This window comes from Argentina silus, assembly GCF_951799395.1.
Source record: "Argentina silus genome assembly, chromosome: 16".
NCBI classification, from domain to species: Eukaryota; Metazoa; Chordata; class Actinopteri; order Argentiniformes; family Argentinidae; genus Argentina; species Argentina silus.
This window is the reverse complement of record NC_139670.1, coordinates 14,546,184-14,564,527: the sequence shown is the minus strand read 5'-3', so window position 1 is coordinate 14,564,527 and position 18,344 is coordinate 14,546,184. Positions and strand designations below refer to the sequence as shown.

General features: G+C 42.7%; 1 protein-coding gene across 1 annotated transcript; it reads right to left on the bottom strand.

The window, feature by feature from the left end:
* Nucleotides 1–2,655: 2,655 nt before the first annotated feature.
* On the bottom strand, nt 2,656–8,859 carry LOC310817400 (uncharacterized protein). Its single transcript, XM_083687969.1, has 8 exons — nt 8,801–8,859; nt 7,612–7,650; nt 6,915–7,136; nt 6,318–6,608; nt 5,599–5,880; nt 5,208–5,432; nt 4,608–4,739; nt 2,656–4,377 (listed from the first exon to the last, which is right to left on the bottom strand). Exons 1-8 carry the CDS (start codon nt 8,832–8,834, stop codon nt 3,866–3,868), a joined length of 1,737 nt encoding a protein of 578 aa, XP_083544095.1. The 5' UTR covers nt 8,835–8,859; the 3' UTR covers nt 2,656–3,865.
* Nucleotides 8,860–18,344: the final 9,485 nt, after the last annotated feature.

Genomic DNA, 18,344 nt, shown 5'->3' with positions numbered 1-18,344 from the left:
AGGGAGGAAGTTGGCTAACATCAGGGAGCCAAACTTCTTACACACACATGCACGCACGCACACACACACACACACACACACACACACACACACACCAGCCTGTGTCCGTGGTCACAATGACTAAGCAATAACACACCGAGAGCAGCAGAGACTGGGGTGTTGCTATCCCAACCGGCACCCTAACAACCCCCATGACTGAATATGAATATGAACTGATTCAGTATCGACAGCTTATGGAGGGCAAAACACTGATGAGTGACTTTGCATGAAACCATAAGACTAGCGTTAGCTCCCGTGAGCTGGTGCCTAGGCTTTAGATCTGTGGGCTAAAATAGTCTTGAGGTGCACAGACCCGGGTTTGAGCTTTAGCTCAGCAAGATAACAGTCTTGGGTTACGCCAACCACCCGGGTTTGAACCCAGTCGGTTACATTATTCTCATATCGAACGTGAGATTGACGTAGCCACCGCCTCCCTCCACGGCAGGTCCCCATGGAGAACAGAGATGGGCTTTAGCTCAGCAGGCTAACTCAGTCGCTGTGGTGCACAGACAACCCATGTTCGAAACCATTGAACCAGGTCCCCATAGACAACAGAGGAGGGGAACTGGAGGCCTCTCTCTCTTGTGGATGAATGTCTCTTTTTCTCTCTCTCTCTCTCTCCCCATCCCTCCCTTCTTCATATAACAATATACTGTAGTCCACACTAGTGTTATTAATCTGGATATATGTTGACAGACCAGTATGTTTTTACACACTTAGTTGAGAAAGCAATAAAAAGAAGAATCATGTATTGGCACTGAAAATGTCCCGTTTACTTTCTGTACATAACTTAAGTCATAACTTTACTGGTAAGCATTGTGAGTTGTTTAGCTAACCTTGAGAGTTTAAAGGTTTTAAAACCCATGTTGTCATGGATACAGCTGAGTTGTGTGTATGGTTGACTGGCGAGGTCGTTTCAGTCAATTGAGACACGATAAACAATAATATTAGGTTTCCTCACAGTCGGGAAATTATAACTGTTAGGATTTTTACTGGTGGTGGTGTTGTTGTTTTTGTTTATTTTCTTTTTCAAACTGATCTGTCAGTTGCTTTTCTTTTATCATTCAACTGTTTTGTTCTTAACTGTTAAAATGTTAAATTGTATATGTACAAAAAAAACATGTACATGTGGAAAACATATTGTATAATAAAATGTAGAGGTGAATATTATTAGTACTTTACTATGACTATTATTACATATTTTCAATATGTTTGAAATTACATTTTTCAAACCATTGGAAGTTAGTATAGTTGTACATGGTGTACAGTATTAATGTGAAATCATCTTTGTGCTAATTCCCATATTCTAAGAAGTACAATTAACATACTGTATTCTATACAACCTTCTGAAGGTCTGGCTCCCAGTCTGTCTGCCACAACTTTCCCTTTTCCCCCTCCTCTCTTCTCCTCCCCCCCATCTCTCCTCTCCTCTCATCATCCCTCTCCTCCCTCTTTCCCTTCCTCTCCATATGGTTGTGGTACTAATGGTTTTCTGAACCCCTCTCTCTCTCTCTCTCTCTCTCTCTCTCTCTTTCTCTCCGTCTCCATATATGAGGTGTCATGTTACTCCTGCATGCTGCCTATTGATCACCAGGGTAACGATACGACCCCAGAGGAAGTGGGAGAGAGAAATTGAGATTTTGATGGGATCTGAGAGGGGCTTTGTCACAGGCCAGGGAGGTAGGGATAGGGGTGTGTGTGTGTGTGTGTGTGGGGGGGGGGGTGTTAGGCAGAATAGAGTTCTACACCAGTCACAAGAGCTCAGGGACTGGGACTCTCTCTCTGCCTTTCTCTGCCCTCTCTTATCTAAAATCACTGGGATAATCCTGTACCCATCTGCCAGGGGGGGAGGGGTTGGTAACATCAGATGAAGGTGTCATGCTATACCTTCTATTTGTGCATTCTGTAGGTATTCTTCTGGGAGGGTGGGGGCAGCAGAGTGGAGGGATAGGGGGAGAGAGGGAAGGGAGAGGGGGAAAGAGAGAAGGGAGAGGGGGAGGGGATGGGAGGGAGAAAGAGAGCAGAGGGTAAGGTGGGTGGGAGGGGGAGAGGGGGAAGGAGGGGAAGAAAGAAAGATGTTCGTTGTCAGGTTAGCGGAGAGAAGGGAGACAGGACAGGAGGATGGACGAGTGGGGTGGGAGGGAGAAAGAGAGAGAGAGTAAGGTGGGTGGGAAGGGAGAGAGAGGGAAGGGAGTGGGGGGGGGGGGGGGGTATCTGCCAGGTTAGCGAAGGTCTCTCTCTGGTCAGTCATTTAGCTGTCCTGAGAAGAAATAGAAACATAGTCATACTGAAAGTCAGAAAGAGGAAGAAGTGGCTTATCTCCACTGGTGTCAGGCCCTATGTTACCGACATTGAGAAAAAGCCCTTCTCTAATTTAGATCATAGGAATTGAGTGACTAAGGTCACACTTCATTTGACTTACAGATTCAATTTACTGTCAACGAACTGTTCAGCTACAGTATCTATCTACTACCCTTAGCCCTTCCTAACCCTTTATGACAGCAACATTGATTTTCTCAATCAGTATCTCACTTGACTGACTGAAATATTGAGTCCAAAAATAACGATAACGATAATATGATTATAAACTTTATTACTTTATTTTAGCAAGCAAACAGATACAAATATTAATATTATAGTCCAATGTCCATAATTGACTTGGATATGTCTTTTGAATCATTGCAGATACTTGTACATCTTATACATAATATGTTCTTAAAAAACATTCTGTATACAATACACACTTTGTAACGAACGGCTAAAAATGAGATCATGTTTGATTAATGGAACAGTACAGAACACATTCGTATAAAAAAGGCGAAAATATATAAAAGTATAAACATAAAAGTGCTTTATAATTTGTGGCAACAGTAGAATCACTTGTCAATTACCTGTACAAATGACAAAATCAAAGTAAAGTTACAACTGTGAAAGGTTTAGAAGGAGGGATACTCCACCTCAGACAGAAGAGACACCCTCGGAACATTTCACATATCACAATGGAGGCTTGCGGAGGTAGAAATCATTGGAATGAGGAATGGTATCAAATATGTGTTTGGTTTGATACCATTCCTCATTTCATTCCATGCATTACAATGAGCTTGTCCACCGATTTCTACCTCCACCAGCCTCCACTGTTTCACAACAACAACAAAGAGCTCCATAAAGTAAAGATAAAGATGTTACAACTGACAGTCTATCATCAGTAAGTCCAAGCTTATCAAACATATTCATTTTGCTATTACCCTATCGGCACCCTGTATCCATCCACTGCACTGCGTTAGAAGCAGAAAAGGTATGTACAAGGTTGTCTTGTCATTTGACATGACAACCACCAACTTTGTGACATGTTTTGTTTTTATTGAGTCATTTGAAGCAAATTAATTTGTGTGTGTGTGTGTGTGTGTGTGTGTGTGTGTATGTGTGTGTGTGTTTAAACAAGTGAGTGTGTTTAAACAAGTGAGTGTGTGAGAAAATAAGCTTATGATCTAAAGATAATAATCTTTCCTGAATTCCTTCTTCCATCATTCCAGTCAATCTCAATAGTCTAAAGAAGCTTCCTCTCCTGTCTCCTCTCCTCCGTCTGCAATCATCTGAAAACACATGGAAGGTCAGAGCAACATGGTGGATGTCTATCTGCTATTCTCTTCTACTTGTCCAGTTCTCCCATAGCAGTGCAGACGAAGGGAAGGAGACAAGGAGAGGAGACAAGGAACAGGAAGCCACTTTAGACTATTGAGATTTTCCCCCTTTTTCCCCTCTTTTCCTCCCTCTGCCCCCAAAGTATGGGACACTCCATCTGCATCCGCCCTTTGGCCTACAATGCCTAATCTCCCCATTTCGCCCCACCCTCCTCCCCCAAGGTGTGGTACACCTCATCCATCCCTTCTTTCTTCAGGACGTCATACTCCCCCTCTTTCTTCTCCTTTCCAGGTGGAGTAGGCTTCAGGACGTCATACTCCCCCTCTTTCTTCTCCTTTCCAGGTGGAGTAGGCTTCAGGGCCTCATACTCCCCCTCTTTCTTCTCCTTTCCAGGTGGAGTAGGCTTCAGGACGTCATACTCCCCCTCTTTCTTCTCCTTTCCAGGTGGAGTAGGCTTCAGGGCTTCATATTCCCCCTCTTTCTTCTCCTCTCCAGGGGGAGTAGGCTTCAGGACGTCATACTCCCCCTCTTTCTTCTCCTCTCCAGGGGGAGTAGGCTTCAGGGCTTCATACTCCCCCTCTTTCTTCTCCTCTCCAGGTGGAGTAGGCTTCAGGACGTCATACTCCCCCTCTTTCTTTCTCCGGCGTAGATCCTCGTACCCTCCTTCCCTCAGGGGCACGTCTTCGTAAATCACGGCTGGAAAACAAATAAAAAACAAAATAAAAGTAATTGTACAACTTTTACAGAAGCAATTGATCACGTGTACTTACATTATACAGGCACAGAACACACTTGCACAATCTCTCTCTCAAACACACGCACATACACACACACACACACACGCACACACACACACACACACACACACACACACACACACACACACACACACACACACACACACACACACACACACATGCACTTACAGGTGTCATTCCTTTTTTTTTTTTTTCTCCTGTAACAGAGAACAGCTACTATGCAGAGTATAGCCCCCAAGACAATCAGCGTGATGATGATGATCATTTTAACCTCCTTGGGAATTACGCCACGCAGCTTGTCTAGGAGAGAGAGAGAGAGAGAGAGAGAGAAACACACACACACACACACACACACACACACACACACACACACACACACACACACACACAGATGATCAGTGTGTTAGATTTATTAAATGATGACAGATTACACTTTTTAAACTACTCTGTGTTGACAACTTATAACAAACCAAAGGCTCCATGATAATAGTTCTTCCACCAGCCATGTCCCCAACTAAAAGATCATATCTATTTCACTGTTATTCCATGCTTTACAATGAACCCGTTCTCCGATTTCTACCTCCACCAGCCTCCACTGACTAACACAGATCTAAGGAAGATATCGTTTTAGTCGCCCCAGACTGTTTGTGCTATTAGCCAACTCCCATTTCTGTTATTGTCAGGAACAACAGTTGGCTTCTAATAGCATTAAACAGTCGAACAGGGTGACCACCAGGTGACATATCTATCTATCTGGACGGAACTCACAACTGATGCTCATAGCTGATCTGCCAGTGCTCCACACTGCTCTGCATGCGTAGGTGCCAGCCGGGGGGTCTTCATGGCTGCTGACGGAGCCCATGCGGGCCCACGGGCCCACTGTTTTGTTTTTGTAGTACCAGTGAAAGGTGGGGTCAGAGGGACAGCTGGAACAGGAGCAGGACATGTGAGACATGTGAGACATGTGATGGAGGACGGCCTTGGGAGGAGGTGCTGCAGAAACACACAGAGGGAGACAGACTTCAAAACGTGATGGAGACAGATCGAGTTGGACAACTACATGGAAGGACCTGAAAGAATGCACTCAAAGGCAGGCACACACACACACACACACACACACACACACACACACACACACACACACACACACACACACTACCTCTGACAGTCAGCTCTTGAGCATCGGAGGTAATTTCGTAAGGGGGTCCTCCACCGGTACTCAGTTTGTGGGTATAGGTGGCCTTGCAGTGGTACATTCCCTGGTCAGACTCATTCACTTTCTTGATCTGGTAGGAGGAGGAAGTGGTATTTTGTATTACAGTCCCACTCTTGTAGAACACAGTACGGCTTATCTGGGTGGAGCCGACCACCAGACACCCTAGGTTTAGTGTCTCCCCCAGCTCAGCAGGCCTGGAGGGGGTCTCCATAAGCACAGACCGATCTGGAAGAGAGGAAGAGACAGAGAGGTTGGAGGGATGGAGGGAGCCAGGGAGAGGGATGAAAAGTGACATTTGATGCAGTCAGATCAAGCATTGTACTCAATATAAGACCAAGCCAGGCTGACGTAAGATAGCATCATTTCACCAGGTAAGTTAGCTAAATGTGTACCAACCATCCTAAACTGACAGACACAGAATATAATATAATTTTTTAACAATAGCTAGTACAACTATAGCTACCAAGCTATGCTATGGGGTATTTGAGCCTATGTCAAGCCACTGTAGTGCAGAAACATGTCATGAAACAGTAAACTCATAATATCAGCTCCAATTATGTAATGTGTTTTGTTTTCTATGATGTATAGTGCGTTGAGACCCTGTCGATAATGCACTTTAAAACTAAATAAACTTGAAACTTTTATTTTTTTAAACTTGAAACCTGAGGTCCTGATGGTGACTGGGGTGCTCCTCTCCCGGTTGGTCTTGTGGATGCACCAGTAGATAGCCCTGGGATCAGTCAGTCTGTAGGGCTGGAAGGCCAGCTCGGTGTGGTTAGCCGTGGCCTGGCTCTTCTTCAGGGTGATTGTCCTGATGTTGCCCCCCTTGTACACCCTGCAGGACCACCCCTGGAGGCCCTCTTCCACCTCCAGAACAAGGGTGAACCCACTGTTCCTGTTGATGACGGACGGATGGCCAGGCTTGATGGAGAGGGCAGCTGACGGGAGGTACTCTGTGGTGCACAGGCCAGGGTGTTACAAGAGGGGAGATGGGGCAGAGGGGGAGAGAAAGAGGGCCCAGGTGAGACAAGAGTGGGGATGCAGAGAGAGAGAGAGAGAGAGAGAGAGAGAGAGAGAGAGAGAGAGAGAAAGAGAGTAAAGTTGAGGGGGTGAGGGTGAAGGGTGAAGAGGATGAGCCAGACACTAAATGACCACCTAAATATATGGTCTACAACACACATGTAGTGTGTAAAGAATTCAAGTTAAAATCAGTGTTCTTTATGCTTAGGGCATTGCATTGGGGAGTTGGCGTTGCATACCCAGGACATTGATGGTGAAGCTGTCACTCTTCTCTCCGTTGCCCTCACACTGGTACGAGCCCGAGTTCCTAGAGGAGACAGACACCATGCTCCAGGTCTGATTGCCTTGGGTTGAAACAGTGTTGTTGTTGAAGGACCATTTGATCTGATTTCCACCGTTCTCACAGCTCAGCTCAATGGTATCTCCAGAGTAGACCAGCTGGAATTCGGGGGCCATTTTCACTGAGAGGAGAGAGAGGAGAAAAAGAGAGAGACGAGAGATAAGATTTTCTGTCTCTTCTTGCAAACATTAAGTCGAGCAGTGGAGGCTGGTGGAAGTAGAAATCGGAGGATGGCTCATTGTATTGCATGGAATGGGATGGAATGAGGAATGTTATCAAACACACCTGAAAGCTACAGTAGTTGTACTTAAAGAGGCAGTTTGAAGGGACAATGAAGTGATGAACTTTTACAAGGTGGCTGCTACCATCTAGTGGTTAATACTAGGAGCAGTGGTGAGATATCACACCATTGAGAAGAAGTGAGATGAAACTTGCGTTGCTATTGGCTCTTCAGCTAAAATTCTGGGTATTTGAGTGAGACTACTGCTGACTGAGGGGGAGTGAGAGAGAGAGAGAGATAAAGAGAAAGAGAGAGAGAGAGTGTCAAGGGTGTGTACGTTGTTTGGATTCAGAGAAGACAGAATGTTAAAACATACCCAGAGGTTTCTGCTGACTCCTCGACAGGACAGAGAACACTGCAAGACATGAATCATCTATACATCAGTCATCATAAGAAAAACAAATCTATGCTAGGACCAGGGGTCATTGGCAGTCACAATGCTAGAAGAATTACTTTTTATTTTTTATTTTTTATTTTTTTAGTAGAGAATCTATACAGGGGGGAAGTGGGGATGAAGAGGTCTTTTTATAGATGAAGATGTCTTTTTATATCCATAAAAATATCCATATATCCATAAAAAATATGTTTTTAACTTTCCTTGCCAAGTGTGAACTCATTTCTGAACACTGACCACTGTTAAATGTGATGAGAAAGACGAAATGATGCATTGCCTGTGATTGTATTGAATCTTCTACAATGTAATAGGCCTACAGTATACCATTTCAGAAATTGAGCATATTCAAAAAGACTAGCGTCTTTTGACATATTCAACTTGATATTTTTCAGAATCCATAAATCAATGCAAATTGACACCCTAAATATTAATTATTGATAAAGCACTGCATAGGCCTACTGTACTGTGATTATATCAATAATACTTAGGGTATCAATAAAAAAAAGAATAAAATATCAGCATGAATATCAGGTAATTGTTAACAAAACTGCTATGCAATGACATTGCACAGTATATTACCATAAAAAAATAAGACATTTTTAATAAACGAGGCTACTTTTTAAATATCTCTGAAGTCGCAGTTGATTTTCTGTTGCTATAATGAGATTGATATGCAGGAACGTATTTGTCTTGTTGCTTATTAATCACTTAGTAGTGTTGGGTGAAATCATGAAATCATGAAATCAACACTCCTGGTTGAAATCTTACGAATCAGTTAAATGCCAATTTAAAGAAGCAACGATGGAGAGATACGATTTCCTTTTAATTGGTTCAAGTCAATTATCTCCCCTCTTCCCTTAAAAAAACCCTTGAGGTTTCTGATTATAACTTTCTATTATTGATTATAACTTTGTCTTGATAACTTTGCTTTGATGTTTTTCCACGCAGAAAAAGTGCACATAGATATTTTATATGTTGTCATATGGATTATATAACAGAAAGAATATTGTATACAAAGTAAATTGATGAAAGCTTTACAGAACCCTGAGCTAGACAGAAAGTGAGACTCTAAGCATCATTGGTATTTAGTGGAGAGATGATAAGAGCTTACCTGCTAATATCAGAAGAAGGCTTCTCATCCCCATCTCTGCCTCTATCCACGAATGAGCGGGCGACTGACTAATAGGAATGAGCGGGCGACTGACTAATAACAGGAGAACTGAAAGTAAAATAAATAAGAGTTGACGGGGCGTGTTTTAGACAGACGGTGAGGTTGAGGAAGTTAGGGTTAGGGTTAGACACAGATGAGAAACAAAATGACAAAAGAAAGAAGTTCTCTGCACACTGACTAGGTTTTCTTGTTGCTTCACGATATGTTGATGAGTCTTTTAGGTCATGAGACTTTTTAACAAACCATTAAGCTACCCAGTTTATTTTCCCAATCCTCAAACAACTGAAACACACCAAAAGGCAAGCCCTGCTGCTGATCTGTTACAAATGTTGCACTGTTAGACATACTGTAGACAGCCGCATAGGCCACATAGACAGCCGAAGGCCGTAACCAGACCATATTTAGGTCAATTTCAGTCGCGACAAGAAGTATGTGACATAGAAGGGGGGAGGTACTGTGTTGTTGATAAAGTTCCTGTTTTTACATATTGTGGGTTTACTTCACCCTTCTCGGAAATGGGCTCTTTTTGTCCTAGGCAGCGTTAAAAGCATCTTAATATAGGGTGGGTTTACAGCATATTGCAACCATTTATGGTGTTATGTCAAAACACATACTTCCCCTGTCCAGCATGCCTCTACTTCCTCAGTTTAGCCCTTCGTTCACATGTTTCACACCATGTTTCACACCATGTTTCACACCATGTTTCACACCTTCTGCAGACCAGAGACCACACATCTCCAGGACAGAAATAGAGCAGTCTTAGTTTCAGCTGCTTGCTTTCTGACACATCATATTATCTGTCAGCTGAAGACTGGTCATGTAGAGTAGAGGAAGAAATAAAACAGCATCTACTTGTCTTCCTCATATGTGAGTTGATTGCAGTAAGCTTACCTTATATCTCTAAAAAGAGACAGCATTAGAGAGACATTGGAGCCCCACAGGTGTCTACAGAAGAATGGTTGAGGCCATAGGCCAAAACAGTCACGAACAAAACTAGGCCACGTGTGAGGATCAGGGGAGGCTGGTGGAGGTAGAAATCGGAGGACTGGCTCATTGTAATGCATGTAATGGAATGAGGAATGGTATCAAACACATGTGTTTGATTTCTTTCAACACCAACACCATGTGTATCAAACACGTGTTTAATATGTTACCATTCCTTGTTCCGTTCCATGCATTACAATGAACCCGTCCTCCGATTTCTGCCTCCACCAGCCCCCACTGGTGAGGAAAGGGCTTAGGGAGTGTATCACTATTTCTATTATATTTTTTATATACAGTATATTTTTATTGAAAGATATTGGTGCATTGTCATACAATATAAAGCATTGCTCTCTTTTCCCCCACCCTCAACAATCGCCCAACACATTGCCAGAGTGTATCATTATTGGGGCTATTTCCTGGACCTTCACTTAAATTTCAGAATTGTCACTCTTTGTTTGTGTTGGCAGATCTACAGCATAGAGCAGGAAAGGAGGTGGTTCGTGAGAAAATTAGCCTTGGACAATATCTGTGATCTGAGGGCTGTGGTAGCAGCTTGTGTCAGGCCACACTCTCGCCACGTTTGTGACTGTAGTGACTAATAGCTGTTAGCTAACTACTGAGAATACAGGATGATGTTCAAGAGTGTGAAAGTCTTCTTACTGGCAAGTCTAAGATGAACACTGGTAAGGGAAAGTCTAAGATGAGGTGGGGTGGAAAATGTTTTGGGGTGGAACAACCTTTTAAGTCCTGAAGAGTGGCTTAATTACATCTTCCATGTCCAGCTATGAGCTCCTCACAGCCCTTCTGTCATTTCTGTAAATGCACTGGCTGGAGGTTTGCCAGATGAGTGGTGAGGTCAGTCAAACTGAAACATCGACTTAGAAGCAGTCTGTGTGTTCCTGAAACTTGATAACATGAGAAGGCTGATGACATTAGCAGCTCTTTCTCTCTACCTCTCGCCAACACTGCTACCTCTCCTCCCAAACTCACTGCGCTACACCCGGTCTCTGGTTTATCAGCTTTTTTCCCCCTCTCCCCTGATGATATTCTAAAACGTATTGATTTTTTGATTACATTTTTGTATTTTAGCCAATTTTAAGAGTGTCATAGCAAAGGGTCTTAATACTTATGTACATGAGGAATTTCTATATTTCAATTTTAATAAATTTACTGAAATTCAAAAAAACGTGTTTTCGCTTTGTCATTCTGGGGTATTGTGTGTGGATTGATGGAAAATTCTTTTTAATTTAATCCATTTTAAATTGAGTCTATAACTCAACAAAATGTGGAAAAAGTGAAGGGTTCTGAATACTTTCCGAAGGCACTGTACTTTTTGGAAATGTACTGAAATAGAAATGAACAGAAATTACATTAAAATACTTTCAATAAGTATATTTGATAACTAACTATAAGACATTAATTTCAAGTATACTCTTTTGGAAATATACTTAATTACAAATGAGAGGAAATTAAATTCAAGTAGACTTTCAAAAAGCATATTTGATTACAATTAATAGGACATTTATCTCAAGTATACTTTTTGTCAGTATGCTTAAATACAAATGGGAAGTAGTAGAGAGGAAGTAGCTCCAAATACACTTTCAATAAGTATATTTGATTACTATATGAAATTTGAAAGAAATTTTGGAAGTATACCTAAAATACAATTTATCGGATTAGTAGATTCTCAATAAATATATGGAAGTTCAACATCAGTACAAATAAGTATACTTTCAATAAGTATAGACAAAACATTAATATATTTGAGGTATATTAAGTACACATTAAATCGGTTTTAATTACAATTATGTATTTTTTTCCCCCTTGGGTATCTACTACCCTTTGCCTTCCTAATCCTTCCTAACCCTAACTTATATCCAAATCTAAACCTCAACACAGGAAATTGTTGCCTATCAGCAGTTGAGTAGTGGGGCCCAATATGTTAACAAAAGTGTTTTGCTGTTCATATGATTCCCTATGAAGCCAGTGTACTTTTGAGTCTGCATTCAGTGCAGACTTGACTGGCAGTAACTCACAATGGCCACCAGAGTGCACTGCTGTTTTCCCCGGAATTTATCAATGAGCATGAAAGAAGTATGTTAACTCTCCATGTTACAGTATACTACACCACAATCAGGGGAGGCTGGTGGAGGTAGAAATCAAAGGACATTCCTCATTCCATTTCATGCATTACAATGAGCCTGTCCTCCGATTTCTGCCTCCACAAACCTCCCCTGATACATTTTCACTGTATTCCTTGCAGTTTTGGCATAGAAAAACAGCTCAGAAGATACACGACTAGTATGAAGTTTGTATGTGACATGTTTACAAAACAAATCATTGCAATTGCTTTAGTGATGACACAATAATTTAAGGTGAAAGTTCTCCTTCACGGATATTTCTAGTTAGTCAAGGTTTGGGCCGTAAAGTTGACAATACTAAACTAATACGCCTTCTTCTAATACGTTCTTCTTGTGCACTCTACTCTGTCACTGCAGAGAGCATTGAACAGCAGTGTCAAGTGAACTGACAACAGATCGTTATTGTGGAACACATTTTGTTCTCAAGCAGGCTACATAATTGGTGTGTGGTACCAAAAAGTGCCCCACACACACACAGTAGCACATAGGCCTAATATTGCTCTTGAAAGCAGTTATTGTGTTATACCCCCCTCTGTTTCATCTAAATCATTTAATCATGTTCTCCCCTCCCTTTCTTGCCTTGCCTCTTTTTCCTCACATTTCTTTATTTGCGTTCTCTCTCTCTCTCTCTCTCTCTCTCTCTCTCTCTCTCTCTCTCTCTCTCTCTTTCCCTCTCCCCACCTTCTCTCTCTCACACACACATACACACACACACAAACGCACACGCACACACACACACACACACACACACACACACACACACACACACACACACACACACACACACACACACACACACACACACACACGCACACACACACACACACACACACCACATCCTCACTCTCCTCCATCTGTCCGTGACCCACTTTTGTTCCTCTCATTTCCTTTGGCATGAGAGGGGTTAACTCTGAAGGCAGTGAGAGGAGAAGCTTGTTCCTCAGAATCAGGACACAGGACAGCAGAACCAGGGAGAGACAGTAGGGCTGGAGTGGAGTGTGGTGATAGTGAATTAGACCCAGAGAGAGAGAGCACCGATGTAGGGCTGCAGTGTGGTGATGATGATGGTGAATCAGAACCAGAGAGTGTGCTGTCAAACACAGGCTGAAGAGAACAGTGAACTACACCCAGAGAGCTCTTATGAAGGGCTAAAGCACATTACGTACATACTGATGATGCTGTGAATCAGTACCAGAGAGGGTGGATATACTGTGGGCAGGTCCATCTGCATGTCCTTATGATGACACACACACAAACACATACACACACACACGCACACGCACACACACACACACACACACACACACACACACACACACACGCACACACACACACACATACACACGCACACATGCACGCATGTACGTATGCACGCACGCACACACACACACACACACACACACACACACACACACACACACACACACACGCCAGCATGCATTACCTCATGAATTAGCATTAATGGAATCACATCCTTCACCTATCTACTCATTATTGTCGTGGGTGATGGGGACAGTCTGACGTCCAGCCTCCTGCCGTACCACGCTCTCCTCCTCGGCTCTGTGTCTCAACATGATGATCAAAGAACATTATTCAGTAGATACACACCCAGCTGAGATGCAGGACTTCCGTTTAAACAACAAAAAAACACCACTGACCTCTTTTAAGACTCGGTAAACAAGAACTCTTGCTCTTCCTATAAACCCCCCCCCCCCCCTCCCCCCACACACACACACATAGATACAATGCTTGTAAATGTGATTGAATACTGTACCGTTTACACAGTAAATCATCGTAATAATAGTTGACTCTTTGTAATGCCAGTAGAAGTTTGAAGGCCAGTCATACAGTATATATGATATAACATATAATATATAACAGATGATTAATGCGTGATGTCGCTAGTGTGACGGTTCATTAGATTAGAAACACCTTTACAATACAGTTACGTCCTGCCAGCTATGCTACCTGTCTACCATTCTGCATGGAACTACCAGGAAATGGGACAGACAGCAAAATATATCACAGCCTTAGATCTCACCACCAACCCCGTCCCCAACGGGGTGGCTTGGATGTTAATTATGACACTCTACCTCTCTCAGCATAACACCTCACCTCGACACAGAACACACGGAAACACATGGAATACAAGGCTGTCTGCTAACCAATCTAATGTGATGGGAAGGCGAAAGACAGAGAGAGAGAGACGGAAGGAGGGAGTGACAGAGAGAGAGAGAGAGAGAGAGAGGGAGGGAGGGAGGGATGGTGACAGAGGGTGAGAGGGGGGAGACAGAGAGAGAGGGGTGGGGAGAGAGAGAGAGAGAGGAAGGACGACAGAGAGAGAGGGTGAGTGGGAGGTGGAGAGACAGAGAGAGAGACAGAGAGAGAGAGAAAGAGGAAGTGAGAGAGAGAGAGAGAGAGAGAGAGAGAGAGAAAGAGAGGTTTTAATTTCATCAATGAAAGGAGGAAGTGAGTCCTGGAGCCTGTTACTGTGGTCAAGCCAACAGCACTCTCAGCAGCAGCAGCAGAGAGACCAGGGGAGAGATGGTCTGAGTCTGTCTGCTGTCATTGGTAGACACGGGAGGGGAGAGGGGGGCATGATGTGTGTGTGTGTGTCTGTGTGTGTGGGGAGGCGGGGGGGGGGATAGCCAGGGACAGCCAGGGACACAGAGAAGGAGAGGGTATGAGAATGAGGTAGAATATTAGGGGGGCAGGAATATGAGAGCATGTGTGTGTGTGTGTGAGAGAGAGAGTGTGTGTGTGAGAGAGATATACTGTAGAGAGAGGGGAAAGAGAGAGAGAGGGGAAATAGAGAGAGGGAGAGGGAAAGAGAGAGAGGGAGAGGGAAAGAGAGAGATAGTCCGAACAGAGAGTATCAAGAGTACCTCGAGTGTGTGGAAAAATAAATGGAGGTAAAGAGAGAGGGAGGAGAGTGGAGGAGGGAGATCAACCGAAAGCTGTAGAGAGAGAGAGCAGGGCGGTTTGAGCGAGCCACCATGGAGAAGGAGTGCATGAGTGTGTGTGTGTGTGTTTGTGTGTGTGTGTGTGTGAGAGAGAGAGAGAGAGAGAGAGAGAGAGAGAGAGAAAGAGGCAGAACTGTAGAGGGGGGTAGGGTAGTTGGAAGGGTGTGTGTGTGTGTGTGTGTGTGAGAGAGAGAGAGAGAGAGAGAGAGAGAGAGAGAGAGAGAGAGAGAGAGAGAGAGAGAGAGAGAGAGAGCGAGCAAGAGAGAGAGGCAGAATTGTCGAGGGGGTAGGGTAGGTGAAAGTGTGTGTGTGAGAGGGAGAGAGGGAGAGAGAGAGAGAGAGCGAGAGGGGGAGAGAGGAAGGTTACCAGACCCCCCTGGAAAGAGAGGCAGTGCATTTGAGGGTCCCGTTGACACACACACACTTACAGGGTGGGTGGACGGCAGGACCATGTGATTGTGAAAAGGAAAATCACAGCATTTTTTTTCTTTTTTGTTGTCTTTCCTTATTTTTTCTAAACTGGACCTTTTATCATATCCACCTCTCCTGGTCTCTACTCTACCCTCCTCTCCGTCTCTGTGCTTTTATGAAGGAGGTCACTGTGGACACACACAGGAGCAACACGGACCCAGCATCACAGTAAAAGGTACTTATGATTGAAGTTGTTCTAAATCCATATGCGAATCAATTGATGTTATTATCTATTGTGTCAAAACATTATTCATAGATATAGATATTTTTATATCATTCAGTATAGCCAATTAGCATGGAAAAAAAGGAGAAGGTTTAAGTGATGGGAGAAGGTTTAAGTGATAGGAGTTTCAGTGAGAGCTAAGTGTTACAGTAACATTAAAGGCATCCGAGAGTCAAAAGCAGTTAGGTAGCAAACAGGGATAGTTTCTATCAAAGACCAACTACGCCAGAAGAGAGTCATAAGAGAACTAAACATACTTAGAAGCTCGGAGATAAAAGAATTGTGGATTGGATTGCGTCTGTACAGTAGCCTAACTGTATTCTCCATGATACATCGGTGTTAGGGTTAGAGAGGGGTGTGTGTGTGTGTGTGTGTGTGATGGCTATGTGAGCGCAGCCTGGAAGGTTGCAGTGCTCTACAGAACTAAAAGAAGAGAGCGCAGCCTGGAGTCGCTGGCGTAGAGAGGGGTGTGTAACTAACGCGACTGTACCAGTGTGATTGTGAAGAGGTTACCCTCTCAGATGTTTAATGTCGAGACGAGCAAAGCAAAGTAGGACAGGACAGGAGTTTGATCATCACAGAGACCTCAAAGCCCACATATATAATAATTATTATTATTCTCAATAATTGAGCATTACATTTAAGAGTAGATGATAGGACAGGTTTGTACGGGCTTGTGTTTTTGTAGCTCACATTTCTATATTTTAAGGCAAGTGCTAAAATATTAAATGTAGGTTATTAATAGAAGTCTTTCTGCGTCTGCACCAAGTTGTGAGAGGAATCTTTAAGAGGTTATGTAGATTAAATTGGGTCTTGTTAATGTGAATAATTGATTGAAATGAGAATCTTCATGTCGAGTAAGTAAGCCTTTTAATTGAGAGATTGGGGACGAGTCAAGAGGGGGATGTGCTGTACTGTGATAGTTGTAGCTACAGTGAGTTCCTTCAGAGCTGGGCTTTTCTAGACCAAACCAAGCAAACCAAACACACTGAAGCCATTTTATCAGTACAGTATATTTATGTTTCGTCTATAACACATGCATTATAAAGTATATACAAATGTAATAAAGCATATAGTATACTGGTATTTGATTTGTATTCACATTGTTTACAGTGATATCTCAGTTTGGGAATGCAATGTAAATTTATTAAAATTGAAATAGAAATACCTCATGTACATAAGTATTCAGACCCTTTGCTACGACACTAAAATGCAAAAATGACAAATCAACAAATCAGTCATTAAGTTGAATTGAGTCCATCTTAATGCAAGGATAATAGTTCATGTAATTTTGGAATTAATATCTTTATTTATATAATGTCTCTGATTTGCATAGTTTTACTCACTTTACTCGCAATTACTCACTGTGTAGATTAGGATGTCACTACCAACTCAGCAAATTTCATAATTTTCTCTTGATCCTGACAAACTCCCCAGTCCCTGCCAGTGACAAACATACCCATAAAGTTGATGCAGCTATCACTATTCTTCACATGAGATGGTACGGAAACTGCATTGCATGTGCTGGATTTGCACCAAACTTAATGCTTTGTAGTAAAACCAAATAAACACATTTCCAGCCACTATTTTTGCTGTATCACTTGAATTCATTGTTGCAAACACAATTATGTATATGGGATAGATTATTTTCCATTAAGGAATTCTTTTTGGCCACTTGGTTATAGACCAATTTTGTAGAATGACTGAGATGATGTTGTCCCATCGACTGTGCTTTTTCCTCTCCACCATTCAACTTTGCAGATTTTTGTAAGTCTCCCCAGGCCTCAGGGTCGCATTCCTGAACAGTTTTGTTTCTCTCCATTTGCTCAGTTTGTAATGACAACCTGATCCACACAGTGTGTAATTGATTCCTCTGCAAATCAGGGACCCTATAAAAACAAAGATCTAAAAAAAAAAAATCGCTTTGTCATTCTGGGGTATTGTGGATTGATGGTTCTTTTAATTTAATCCATTTTAGATTGAGTCTACAACACAACAAAAAGTGGAAAAAGTGAAGGGGTCTGAATACTTTCCAAAGGCACTGTATATATACACTCACGAAACACTTTATTAGGAACACCTGTACACCTTCTCATGGTGGAGGTGGTGTAATGGTGTGGGGAATGTTTTCTTGGCACACTTTGGGCCCGTTAATACCAATCAATCATCACTTGAATGCCACAGCCTCTTTGAGTATTGTTGCTGACCATGTGCATCCCTTCATGGCCCAATTTACCCATCTTCTAATAGCTACTTCCAGCATGATAATGCACCATGTCACAAAGCAAAAGTCATCTCAAACTGGTTTCATGAACATGACAATGAGTTCAGTGTTCTTCAGTGGCCTTCCTAGTCACCGGATCAGAATCCAATAGAACACCTTTGGGATGTGGTAGAACGGGAGATTCACAGTTTGAAAGTGCACCTGAAAGATCTGTAGGAATTGCGTGATGCAATCATGTCTTCATGGACCAGAATCTCAAAGGAATGTTTCCAACATCTTGTGGAATCAATGCCATGAAGAATTGAGGCTGTTTTGAGAGCCAAGGGAGGCCCTACCCAGTATTAGTATAGAGTTCCTAATAAAGTGTTTTGGTGAGTGTATATACATATATATATACAGTACCAGTCAAAAGTTTGGACACACCTTCTCATTCAATGGTTTTTCTTTATTTGTATTATTTTCTACATTGTAGATTAAT

Bases quoted from the DNA above. Each gene is read 5' to 3' on its own strand.
- LOC310817400 (XM_083687969.1), bottom strand. From the start codon at position 8,834: ATGGGGATGAGAAGCCTTCTTCTGATATTAGCAG. The intron at 7,137-7,611 runs GTATGTTTTAAC...CTCTCCTCTCAG, and splicing joins GAGTCAGCAGAAACCTCTGG to TGAAAATGGCCCCCGAATTC. The intron at 4,740-5,207 runs GTGAGTTCCGTC...TCTCTCTCCTAG, and splicing joins ATCAGCTATGAGCATCAGTT to ACAAGCTGCGTGGCGTAATT.